At 40.1% G+C, this 12,721-nt stretch overlaps 1 protein-coding gene and 1 long non-coding RNA gene across 2 annotated transcripts; both read right to left on the bottom strand.

Moving 5' to 3' along the window:
* Positions 1 to 4,708: 4,708 nt before the first annotated feature.
* LOC125769728 (uncharacterized) lies at positions 4,709 to 6,254 on the bottom strand. The gene is made up of 2 exons (XR_007419094.1): positions 5,203 to 6,254; positions 4,709 to 5,129 (listed from the first exon to the last, which is right to left on the bottom strand). It is a non-coding gene; the product is annotated as an uncharacterized LOC125769728 (long non-coding RNA).
* A 42-nt stretch (positions 6,255 to 6,296) lies between these two features.
* Positions 6,297 to 11,099, bottom strand: LOC125769617 (uncharacterized protein K02A2.6-like). Its single transcript, XM_049438412.1, has 2 exons — positions 8,769 to 11,099; positions 6,297 to 8,702 (listed from the first exon to the last, which is right to left on the bottom strand). Exons 1-2 carry the CDS (start codon positions 9,484 to 9,486, stop codon positions 7,399 to 7,401), a joined length of 2,022 nt encoding a protein of 673 aa, XP_049294369.1. The 5' UTR covers positions 9,487 to 11,099; the 3' UTR covers positions 6,297 to 7,398.
* Positions 11,100 to 12,721: the final 1,622 nt, after the last annotated feature.

The following is a 12,721-nucleotide window of genomic DNA, read 5'->3' as shown; positions in this document are numbered from 1 at the left end:
TGGAATAACCTTCAAATCATTGCCCTTCTCATTTTGTATGGCTCATAACACAGTTCGAAAAAAGTTTACGAGACATGTGAAACGATTTGCAAGATGCTGAACGATGAGTTTATCCCTATTCCCACGACGGCGATATTTGAGGGAATAGAAAAGGAGTTTCTTGAAAAAATGGAAATTTCCTAATTCGATGGCAAACACTTTATGATAAAATCGCCGGCAAAATCTGGTACGCTGTACTACAACTACAAAAAATATGCCAAATATAAATTTATAGCCATAGATGTTGGTGAATACGGAAGTCAAAGTGATAGTTGAAATAATTTTGATGAGTTTAAAACGCCACTGATACAGTCAAATAGTCTTAATGTCCCTGGTGCTAAACCACTACCCTGTACTTCACAAAATATGCCCCACGTGTTTAAAGGTGCTCAGGAATATCCACCTAAAATATTTTTATTACGACCCTATCCCGATAATGAAGACCCAGCCAAACTTAATTTCAATGAGTTGCTAAGCATTGCAAGACGCAGTGTTGAATGCGCCTTTGTTATATTAGTAGCTAAATGGCGTTGCTTAAAAACCGAACTCCAGGTAACTCCGGGCCATGCAACTTTAATAGTTCGAACAGCGTGTTTATTGCACAATATAAGTATTGATTTCAGGGACACAGTCCCAAATCCGGAACAAATCTCATCAAACAGCACTAATAGTCGTAGTGACAATCATCCATCTCAACAGGCAACAGAAGTTAAAGATTTTTTCAAAAATTACTGTTGTTCGCGCAGAACCAATATGTTTGTTTGCCAACACTGATGACAGGACAACAACGAAGTTTGACAGAGGCGAAAATGGTTTAGCGCGAGGCAAAACGGCAGTTTAGGACCAGCGCCATCGCGCTGCTGTAATAGCGTCAGTTCATTACCAGATTACAAGCCAAACACAACGTAGGAGCTAAAATTCGCGTAACAAAAAATTCTAAATTTCTCGCAATAAAGCGTTCCGCGAGTAGCGCGCGAACAACTGTTTTAGCTTCAATAGCTAAAGAACTATTTTCAACAGATAGAGCAAACATCCATATAGTTTAGCATTTTATATGATTTCTCAATTTTTTCTTTGTTCATTTCTTTCCAACAAAAATTTCAATTAAATGTTACAGGTTAATGTATTTAATATATTTAATAAACTATAGTTACATCATTTGCGTAACAGGTGGTTTATGCTATAGGTGAATTGAATTAATTTAACACTACTAACACAGCTCTATTAAGATTAATTTTAAATTCGTTTTATAAAACAGTCGTGTCAAAAACATATAAGCAAAACGGTTAGTGACCATATCGTTTTTCTTAAAACTAGCCATTGGCCTCAGCCCACTGGATTAGTATAAAAATTATATACGTTTCTCGATCGCAAATCGTTTGCGATTGCAAGTCGTTTGATCGTTTGCAGTTTACGATGTTATACATAACGGTTACGGAAAGTTCCGCTCCTATCGAATCCCAGGTTAACTTTTTCATCCGGATGTCCTTATATCTGGGATCTTGAAGATCCCAGAGAATACGTTTTTCCTCTACCAGCACAATCAATTTTGCTTCGCCAACGCGTCAAACGTGTTCTGGTTGTTTACGTACGTTGTTATCATTTCGTGAACAAAAAAGCGTAAATTCAAGTTTATTCCTCGAGTTTGAGATTGACAAATCTCGTCGCATGCGACGATCCGACGGAATTAAAAATTTTTGATTCCATCGTACGACGAAATCGTACGTCCGACGTTATCCGTCAAATCCCATACAAAATTTTGACAGCACGTCCGATTAAATCGCATGTGTCGCAACCGTGACTCCAGCCTAAGAGAAAACTCTTCCAGATTTCTATGATCGGCTGGACGATAAAGTCCGACCAAATGAGGAAGTTTGTCGTCCTAACGAAAAGTCGTTGATACCGTATGATAACTAACCTTGCGAAAATCGGTAAATGTGACGCGGGTACGAACGAAAACGCCAAGTAAACAATTGTACGCACGAGCACATTACACTCTCTTATTGAAAGTGGGATGAACTTGTGCGAAAAATTGATAACGTTTTGCATAAGTGCCTTTATAGCAGATACTCCTGCAAGGTCATTTATAAAAGCAGTAATGGGATGCAACGCTCTTCATGGTTGTACGAAATGTACTGTTGTGAACGCAACGATCAATCGTTCAGACTCATGTTCGTCAAAGATCACTTTACAAACCACGAAACGTTCACTTAAGAAAATCATAAGCTTACATTTTACAATCGACGCCGATCAAAATAAGCGTTAGCAACGATGCGTAAATTTTAGTCGAAAATGAACAAGAATGGTACGTCGTTCAAAATAAACAGGATGCAACGCAGGATCGCCTAGCAAACTTAGGCTGTATAAACACCGCAACAGGAAAAGCTTGGTAATAAACACGATTTTAACATATCCAAAATGCAAACTCATAACGAGGTACCGCCAGCTTCGCTATCCTAAATAAGCGATTATCAGAAACATTAAAAATACAAAGTATTTCGATATCCTAATTTTGGTAAAAAAAGGGTCTCGACAAGCATAAACAATACAATACAACAGCATCCTTCGTACGAACGAACGCGATACGAAAATAGCGGCAACAAACCTACGCCCACACGCCGTGGCATATGTCCCAGGCAATAAAACCGCGTCCCGATTCCTTAAAAAACTACCCGTTCAGGCAACATATTTGCGTACAGGTAAATAGGGACCGACGAAAGGGTCGACAGGAAAAGAGGCAATTAACTAAGCGACCAAATCGGACGATCGCTAACAAAAATCCTAAAAAAGCACTAACAATAAAACTGGGATTTTACCTCGCACGTTCTCGAAACTAACACACACTCACGGCGTGTAGGATAAGAATTAATACTATCAACATTTGTTAATATATAAGGATGCATTGTAGAAATAAACGGCACTTACAATATCACATCAAAGCAGAACAGTCGTGTCCGCAATTTATTCCAATTTCTTTAGAAGAAACGCATCTTCGCGTAACATCCGCTCCAGTGGATTACATGTACTGTTGTAGGAACCAAAGTTGAGGGAAAGGTGATTTTTGAATCCGTAGATGTCTTAATGCGTAAGGACGCTGGATTCCGGTTGATAGAAGTTCCACAGCACCGTAAAGACCCACGTTCTCCTTTAGAGAATATTACAAACATTCCCAGATAACCACACTACGACCACAAAGTCTGATATCGGTCGCAGAATTTTTATTTGCTCTACAGTACGACTTTGTGGTCTTAATAGAGGATTGGTTCGAAATCACGCTATTTTATACCAAAGTGTTGTGGGTGCTCTTGGGGTAAGGGCAGGAAGAGGAGCATAAAATTTGGAATGTTTCAGGAAACTTTCATGATCGATTGAAACTTTCAACATTCGTTCATCTGTCAATGCAATACATCGAAGGCGTCTTCTTTGCTTCGCTTTAATGTACTCCATTCTTATTCATCTGCTTGATGCGGTGCGCTACAGTGTGTTTTATTTTTGATTTTGTGTAATGTTGAAGGGTAGTTTTTATACTTTAAATGTAAATTTTACATAGAAAAGTACTCATAGTGCATGAAAGAAGTGAAGTACTGTTAAACAACACTACCAGGCGGTGGATTTTTCATTCAGAAAATGCAGCGTCCTTTGACAGCGCCGTCATCGTTTGGCGCAGTAGTGATGGTTGGTATTTTTATTATATGTAATCAATTGATTAAAAAAACCTTTTATCTATATAATCTATTCTTTCCATACAATAGAATCAACCCATTTTGTGCAGATATGAGGATCAATGTTCCGGATAGTGAACAGTGTCAAGGAACCAAGTCGGCGTGTGTATTTACCCGTGTGTGCGTGTTGACGACAGCAGTGTTTACTTCGAAGTTACATTATTTTTGTAAACATTGAATAAATGAAATAAAGAAATGAAAATTAATATCAAAAGCTTTAGTTCCGAAATATTTCATGAAAAATTTCAAAATGACGAAAGAAAAGCTTTCCTATCACAAACGAAATATTTCATTATTATGGTGCATTTGATATAATTATGGCCCGTTTTATGTCATCCACGAAGTCTTAATATTACTGCTGTAAGTGATGCTTTAAGACCGATATCAGACCGTCTTATATAGGTCTTCGAACGGTCGGATATCGGTTTTTGGCTATCTGGGATTAATATGATTTCACACTTTCTCGTCAGTGATCGCTTGTATTTATTAGAGTTGGGATGCACTCGTAAAATCCTGAAAGGTTTGCTAGAAAATATTTTTGAAAATTTCTATCCGTGGTGTCCGCAACAAAAGAGATTAATAAATGCTTTGTGTAATTTCGGTAAAACTTCCAAACGAGTTGCATCGTGCTTATCGGTCCCTATACAACCAAGCTTTTTGGAAAGGCACCGAGTACAGGACGTTTCTGCACTACATAAGTTTAATAATATATAAAAAATTTAAGTATGAAGCATATTATTATTATTTGCTACACTTTTCACAAGAAGTATTGGCCGATTGGAAAACGCTTTTTAAACAAATTCGTACATGATTTTCACGCACATTACGGTTCGAATTTGGTGAGCAAAGTCCATAACTTGATTCACATATATGACAAAGTTCTAGTAAATGGGCCACTTGACAGTTTTTCGTCATACCCATTCGAAAACCATTCACAGTTCCTGAAGAAGTGTATCCCAGATAGCCAAAAACCGATATCCGACCGTTCGAAGACCTATATAAGACGGTCTGATATCGGTCTTAAAGCATCACTTACAGCAGTAATATTAAGACTTCGTGGATGACATAAAACGGGCCATAATTATATCAAATGCACCATAATAATGAAATTTTTCGTTTGTGGTAGGAAAGCTTTTCTTTCGTCATTTTGAAATTTTTCATGAAATATTTCGGAACTAAAGCTTTTGAAATTCATTTTCATTTCTTTATTTCCGTCGTTCAATGTTTACAAAAATAATGTCACTTAGAAGTAAACGCACACACACGGGTAAATACACACATAACTGCTTTGAACACGACGCCGACTTGGCTTGACACTGTTCACTATCGGGAACATTGATCCTCATATCTGCACAAAATGGGTTGATTCTATTGTATGGAAAGAATAGATTATATAGATAAAAGGTTTTTTTAATCAATTGATTATAATAAAAATACCAACCATCACTACTGCGCCAAACGATGACGGCGCTGTCAAAGGACGCTGCATTTTCTGAATGAAAAATCCATCGCCTGGTAGTGTTGTTTTACAGTACTTCACTTTTTTCATGCACTATGAGTACTTTTCTTTGTAAAATTTACATTTAAAGTACAAAAACTACCCTTAAACATTACACAAAATCCAAAATAAAACACACTGTAGCGCACCGCATCAAGCAGATGAATAAGAATGGAGTACATTAAAGCGAAGCAAAGAAGACGCCTTCGATGTATTGCATTGACAGATGAACGAATGTTGAAAGTTTCAATCGATCATGAAAGTTTCCTGAAACATTCCAAATTTTATGCTCCTCTTCCTGCCCTTCCCCCAAGACCACCCACAACACTTTGGTATAAAATAGCGTGATTTCGAACCAATCCTCTATTAAGACCACAAAGTCGTACTGTAGAGCAAATAAAAATTCTGCGACCCATATCAGACTTTGTGGTCGTAGTGTGGTTATCTGGGTATTAAATCGGGAACTAAATGTTTGGAGCAGGCGGCTGGTAGAACGGATAGTTTTCTTCTTTCACCGAATGTTAAAGATCAATGGTTTTCGACAAATACGCGATTGTAATTTTTTAGTCTGCATATAAAAATGAAGTATATTCGATTATTTTGGTTGGAATGTAATATTTTAGTATGAAAGAATTATTTAACATTGAAATGGTGGATGATATCGGGATTCTTGAAATGTCATCCGCCGGTTTAGGAATGTTTAAGGTAGACAGCGCTCTTTCAGTTAGAGCAGAAGTACTATTAGATTAGTCAAATGCAAATTAGTTAAGGTTCCCGTGCCTTCTCGATCTCTTTTCCTCTTTCCTCTTAATCGTGATCCATCTGATGCATGTGCATACATTCCTTTACTGCATACTTTCCAGCCTTAGTAGTCTTTGCACTTTTAATACACGTAATATTGATTTCGTCTTAAGTTTCATTTTTTATATCATGTATTTGTACGTAGTAGTAGTACAATAGTACTAGCATATTTTTATTGCATGCAATTATTATTAACTAACATTTATTATTATAAAACACAACGTATATAAAATAGGGTTTTAACTCTAACTCTTTTTATTCACAGTATAGGGTTTCTTACAACTACTTTTTCTCAAAGATTTGAACCTTAACAACCTAGTTTTTGCATTCTTAATTTTTGTTGTAAAAATTCTTTTACTTCGTCATCTGTTGTGCATTTTCCTACCACTTTAAACATTTCTACAACCTGGAGGTATTTGGAAAACTCCACTTTCTTTCCTTCCAGCTTTCCTGCATATCCTGTCCAGGAGCACTGCGCAATGAAGGATGGTTCCAACAATAAGTACACACTATTATTCATTCGCTGCTTAGATTTTCCTTCGTCTGGGTCTACTTTACAGTTCAACCAAGTTAAAACCAAACGAAAGAAAATCTGGTTCCTCAGTCGATCATTTAACGCTATTAACATTTCTTCATTCTTTATAATTTCATGGACATATAATGACTCTGGTGATTATTGGCCTAACAAAACATCTACTTTTGTATGCAGCATTGACAGACATGTTTGTGATGAAAAAGTTTGTGATTTAAGATAATAAATTCTGCTCTACCATGCTTCGCAGTAAGGTATCCTGGCAGCTGCTGTGGCTATAGATCCAGTTCATGAAATGTGAGTAAAACCAAAATTAATTCAATCCTATCAAAACATTTCATAAGAAAATACATTTCTCAATGCCAATAATTTATTACATTATATTTGGCCTGAATGCCAACATTTCGGTATCCTTGCAATTTATTCTCATCCCGAATTACAGGCTTTTTAATTTTTTTATATTTTCAGCTTCCATTCTTTTCTCTTTTGCCACAGATAAGCCGTGTGTTGCGTCTGTGAATGAGGTTGACCGAGTGTTTTTGGGGTGACGCAAACTTATAATAAAACTTTATTAATTAATTAACGAACATGTACACGCAACGCACAACGCACACCTAACGCTCCCTATCTCTGTTCTCTTTGACTCCTGATTTGCAACTGCTCTCGATTGCGCGCTGAGCCGATCCTCGGTCAGTGCCCTACGTCACTCACGCACACGTCCTGCTTATGACGATCGCTCGTCATAGCTGAGTGGCTGTCAGTGCGTGGTTCCGACAACACAAGGTGCACCATAACATCTCCCCCTTTTAATTGAGGCGATATGCATCAAACCTACGCGGAACTCTTCTAGGCCTAGAAGAGCGGCGTGGTGAAAATACCGTCGGGATGTTTGGCATAACGGTTGCTGCTGGTGGATTCAGTATTGGGGTTGGACTTCTTGGATCGGAATACTGAATGCTAGATGATAAAGGGATGTTCCATGTATCCATTAGAAAATCTAATGCAACCTTTGGATTCGCATCCTGTGTAACTCTCTCATTGTCTCCTGCTCGCTTGCGCAACTGGTTAATATGGGATCGAATTATCCGTTCTTTAGTCCTTATTTTGTACATGACTCTACCTATGCTTCCTACAACAGTACCTGGTACCCATTCCCAACTATTAGGTTTAAACAACTTAGCATATACTGGAGCACCGTTTTGAAATCCTCTTCTTGTTCCATGCTGACTTTCTAACAAAGGGGTTGGTACGGGATGTAATAACTCTAAGCATGTACGTATTGGCCTTCCAAACATTAGCTTTGCTGGTGTACTGTTTTCTAATTGTGCGTTTGGTGTTGAGCGATATGTTTGAAGGAAAATATCTAAGGCCTCCTGTATTCCCAGTCCATTGTATGTGATTTTCTTGATTGCCCTTTTAAACGTGTCGACAAAACGCTCGGCTTGGCCATTGGACTGTGGGTGGAAAGGTGCTGTAGTAATATGATTTATGCCGTTCTTTAGACAAAATTCCTTAAATTCTGAGCTAACAAACTGTGTGCCGTTATCGCTGATGATAGTAACAGGCACTCCAAAACGTGCAAAAATCGATCTCAATATTGCTATGGTTGCTAACGCCGTGGTGCTGGACGTTTTGATGATCTCGGGCCATTTCGTAAACGCATCGACTACTACCAAGAAATGCTCGCCGTTTAAAGGTCCTGCGTAGTCGATGTGGACCCGTTGCCAAGGCGTACTAACTTTGGGCCACGGTGCTGGAGCTGAGTGTGGTGGAGACTTTGCTGCGACGGCACAGGCTGGACAAGTCGCAACAACATCCTGTACGTCATTATCGAGGGATGGCCAGTAAACGTAACTTCTGGCTAGCGCCTTCATCCGTTGAATGCCTGGATGCCCTCGGTGGAGTTGCGTCAAACATCTGGCACGAAGCTTTTCAGGGATCACCAATCTCTCCCCGAACAAAATGCAGCCGTCTACCGTAGACAAGCCTTCCTTCCGATGATGGAATCGTGCCAGCTCCGACCCGAAAGATACGTTACGGGGCCATCCGTCCGTTACATAATGACTGAGTTTCCTTAGCAATGTATCTTCTTGTGTAGCTTTCTGCACATCTACAAAGGTCAGAGGAAATGAATTAATAGCTTGCACTGCTACGAACCTTAAATCATCCTCCAAACTCAAACTAGCGATGATGTAGTCCGATTCCGGCTTAGCGTAGTCCCTGATCAGTCGAGACAGGACGTCGGCGTTTCCAAACGATCCAGTAGGCACGTACTCTATTGAAAAGTCGTACAACTGTAACGTCAAGGCAAACCTCTGCAGGCGGTTCGCTGTGTAGACTGGACTGCCCTTTTTCGATCCAAAAATACGAAGCAGGGGCCGGTGATCGGTTTGCAGATGGAAGTGTCGGCCGTACAGCATCTTGTGAAATTTTGTGACGGCGAAAACGATGGCTAATCCTTCACGATCTATTTGGCTGTAGTTCTGTTCAGCTTTTGATAAGGCCCGTGAAGCATGTTGAACTACCTTCACTGATCCGTCCGGAAACTTGTGGCTGATCGTTGCCCCAAGTCCCACGGATGATGCATCCGCTGCGACAATGATGTCTGCTGCCGGATCGTAATGCGTAAGAAGTAGCTTTGATGAAAGGATCTCTTTGAACGTGCGAAATGCCTTTTCGCATTGTTGATTCCAAGTGAATTTGCCGTCGTTCTTTAACAGATTGTCCAGCGGGTAACGAAGGTCGCGCATTTTTGGGACAAACTTTCCATAATAGTTGACCGCTCCCAAAAATGAGCGAACACCACTCACGTCTGTTGGTGCAGGAAGGTTGAGGATTGCTGCTATTTTTGCCGGGTTTGGTTTTAATCCATTACGGTCGACGATGTATCCCATCCTCGTCGCCACTGTTGCGTCTGTGAATGAGGTTGACCGAGTGTTTTTGGGGTGACGCAAACTTATAATAAAACTTTATTAATTAATTAACGAACATGTACACGCAACGCACAACGCACACCTAACGCTCCCTATCTCTGTTCTCTTTGACTCCTGATTTGCAACTGCTCTCGATTGCGCGCTGAGCCGATCCTCGGTCAGTGCCCTACGTCACTCACGCACACGTCCTGCTTATGACGATCGCTCGTCATAGCTGAGTGGCTGTCAGTGCGTGGTTCCGACAACACAAGGTGCACCATAACACCGTGTATAATAAAAAATCACAGACAGCCAATAAACACCATGTAAGTAAAGTATTTTGAACACTATATATTTAGTAATCTACTCATGCCACTTTTATTGTCTTTTTAGGCTTGTGCTTTTCCGTTCTTTAAATTCGGATGTTTGACAATGACATTTGACAAAGCAGTACAGAATAGTGATCCGACACCATGCATTAAAAATTTAATTATTTATTCTCATTATTCCGGCTAAAGTTATGTTCTTTTTATATACTTTGCTTCAGTAGTCAAGACATGTACGTAAGTATGTTCATTGAAATAATCTGATTATATTATTGTATGTAACGTATACATACAAAGTAATATGAAATAATTGCAATATAATTTGAATTTAGTACAAAAAAAAAATTGTATTTCGTGTCATTTTATATACATTGAGAAATTCCACTGTGCAATGCCTCAAATATGCTCACACTAACACATGCACACAACGGATGGTTGCAGTGAGGTTGCACAGCAGCACTGTGCAACCACTGTGCAACCATGCTTAACGAAACTTTTGCCCGTGGGAAAAGCCAAGCTTTTATCCAAATTATTACCCGCTGCTGCCATATGGAACGTCAAAGGGACAAAAGAAGCGCGCTGAAATTATTCTTAAAAGCGCTGTTGCGTCTTTCCAACCGTTGACAAAAGTATAAAGAAACAGTTTTTCTAATAACAAAGTACAATCTATAATTAAAAAATCACTGTTGCTTCTAATGCTGTTTCTGCCGAAAAAAAGAGAACTAGCGTCCCTTCTTACGCACTTTTATGTTCTTTTTTATCCAACTGATCGCTGTCGTTACTCCTTTCCGAAGTTCATCCGAGCCGCCCGCGATCCTTCGGATCGGATGAATATCCCTAAACTTGTCCGCAACCGTCTCGCTCGTTCGTTTCGCTCCTCATTTCGCTCCTCATTTCGCTCGCTCGTCTCGGCTGTCAAACGTTGGGCCTTTGTTATAAACAACAAGCACCATGGAGCTCGAAGACAACACTTACAAAAGGAAAAACATACGTCGCTTTTCAGAAGGAATTTCCCAAAGAAATCTGGCATAAGAACAAAGCTCTAAACGGAAAACAAATAAGGATAGCCAACAGGATTATATCGGGGCACGATTACTCTGATCACTGGCTCGCTATTATGAAAATAAAAGAAAATGGAATATGTACCTCATGCCTAGTACCTAACAATGGGTGGCACATGATATTTGATTGTAGAAAATTTCAAGACAACAATAGACCAACACTAATGGAACTTCAAAAAAAATTGGACAGAAACATCAGGCGATACAATTAAAAAAATCATTAAGTACATACAATCAAAAAACATAGAAATATAATAGTTTGGATAGAAGTGGATAGGAGGAGGGACCTTATCCGCCTTTTTGTAAGGAAAAGACAGGAATAAGAAAGAAATCCCCATCTACATCTATCAAATCGAAAACAGGAAGAGGAAAAAAGAAAAACAAAAGTTAATTACCGGAAAACAAAGCATAACACAGACAAACAATATATGACACGACAGTACGAAACTATCTGACTTTTGCAGGGCAAAAAACAGAATAGATGCAGGAAAACAACCAAAGACACATTCAGAGACAATAGACGCAGAGCAAAAGACCAAAGAATACAAAACATCAGAAACAACCAGATTGAGGAGAGACGAAGACGGGAGAAAAAGGACGTCACGGGGGGGGCGTCCCTTTGGACGGCTCCTCCTCCGGCGGGTGGGGTGGGGCGCGTGGACTGACGGCGGGATCTTGGGTTGCCGGGTTTCTGGACTGGGGTGTGCCCGACTGGGGTCGGCCATCCGACGGCGGGACTCCCGGCTGGAGACATTCGGGTCCGACAATGAAATCGACAAATTGAAGTCCTTTTCAAGGTGGGACGGGGGTGTCTCACGCGGGGGTCCGCCGGCGGAGCGCGAACGTCAGTTTGTCACGTACCTCTTTCCGGGGTCTTTTGGCGCTCGTGGACGACGGCGGAGTACGGCGCGGCCCACGGTACTGGCTGTTGGAATAAGGCTGTTTTGAAGTAGGAAAAGAGGGTAACCCCCAACGTGACGCCAGCCTCTAAACGACCAAACTTAAACTAAACCAAAGACAAAACAAAATAGACACATGATACAAGACAAACGAAAACTACAAGCTGTGATACCTAAACCCTGTGATATAGACGAGATGACAACCGAGCAACTGTGAGACGAAAAGAGAAATAAGCCGAAAGGCTTCCTCTTGTAACGATAGTCAAGCCTCTGATTATGTTCGGGGAACCCAACATAGGAGGAAAATCACTATCACCTTTAAAGAAGAAGAAGAAGAAGAGCTCGATCGATCAATGAGGTGGGATCAAAGTGGGTATATAAGGAGGTGTAGTCATGTAGAACATTTGGTAGGAAAAAGAGGATCGACCCCAGTTGTCAAATACCATCCGTTTGTTCATGTGTGTTGGTGAATGGCAAATGTTTACATCCGTATTTATTTCGTTGTCACAATCAAAACACTGATGAACCCATAAGCGGTAAATGCGTAGAGTAATGTGTAGGATCCAGAAGGACGACGACACGCCACATTCTTGGCCGAAGTTCCACTCAATACTTTACAATTAGTGTGGGCACTTACTGCACCTGCACTGATCGTCAACAATAACATCACTGTATGTGTGGCCTTCATCGGTATACATATATCGACCCCTGCTGTCAAACTGAAATTCAAAATGGCAACCCGGGTAACAAACAGCCGTTTTTTTTGTATGGACACCAACACCAATACGTGACGTCCAACAGCACGTCCCACAGACACCTTGTAGGATGCGTCAAAAAATTCAGCATGCAGCAGACAGCAGTGTCAAAAAATTCAACATGCAGCAGACAGCAGTCTGCACCCAAGATGCATAAATATACGAACATAAAATCA

This window comes from Anopheles funestus, chromosome 3RL (assembly GCF_943734845.2).
Source record: "Anopheles funestus chromosome 3RL, idAnoFuneDA-416_04, whole genome shotgun sequence".
NCBI lineage: Eukaryota > Metazoa > Arthropoda > Insecta > Diptera > Culicidae > Anopheles > Anopheles funestus.
This window is presented reverse-complemented; position numbering and strand designations above follow the sequence as displayed.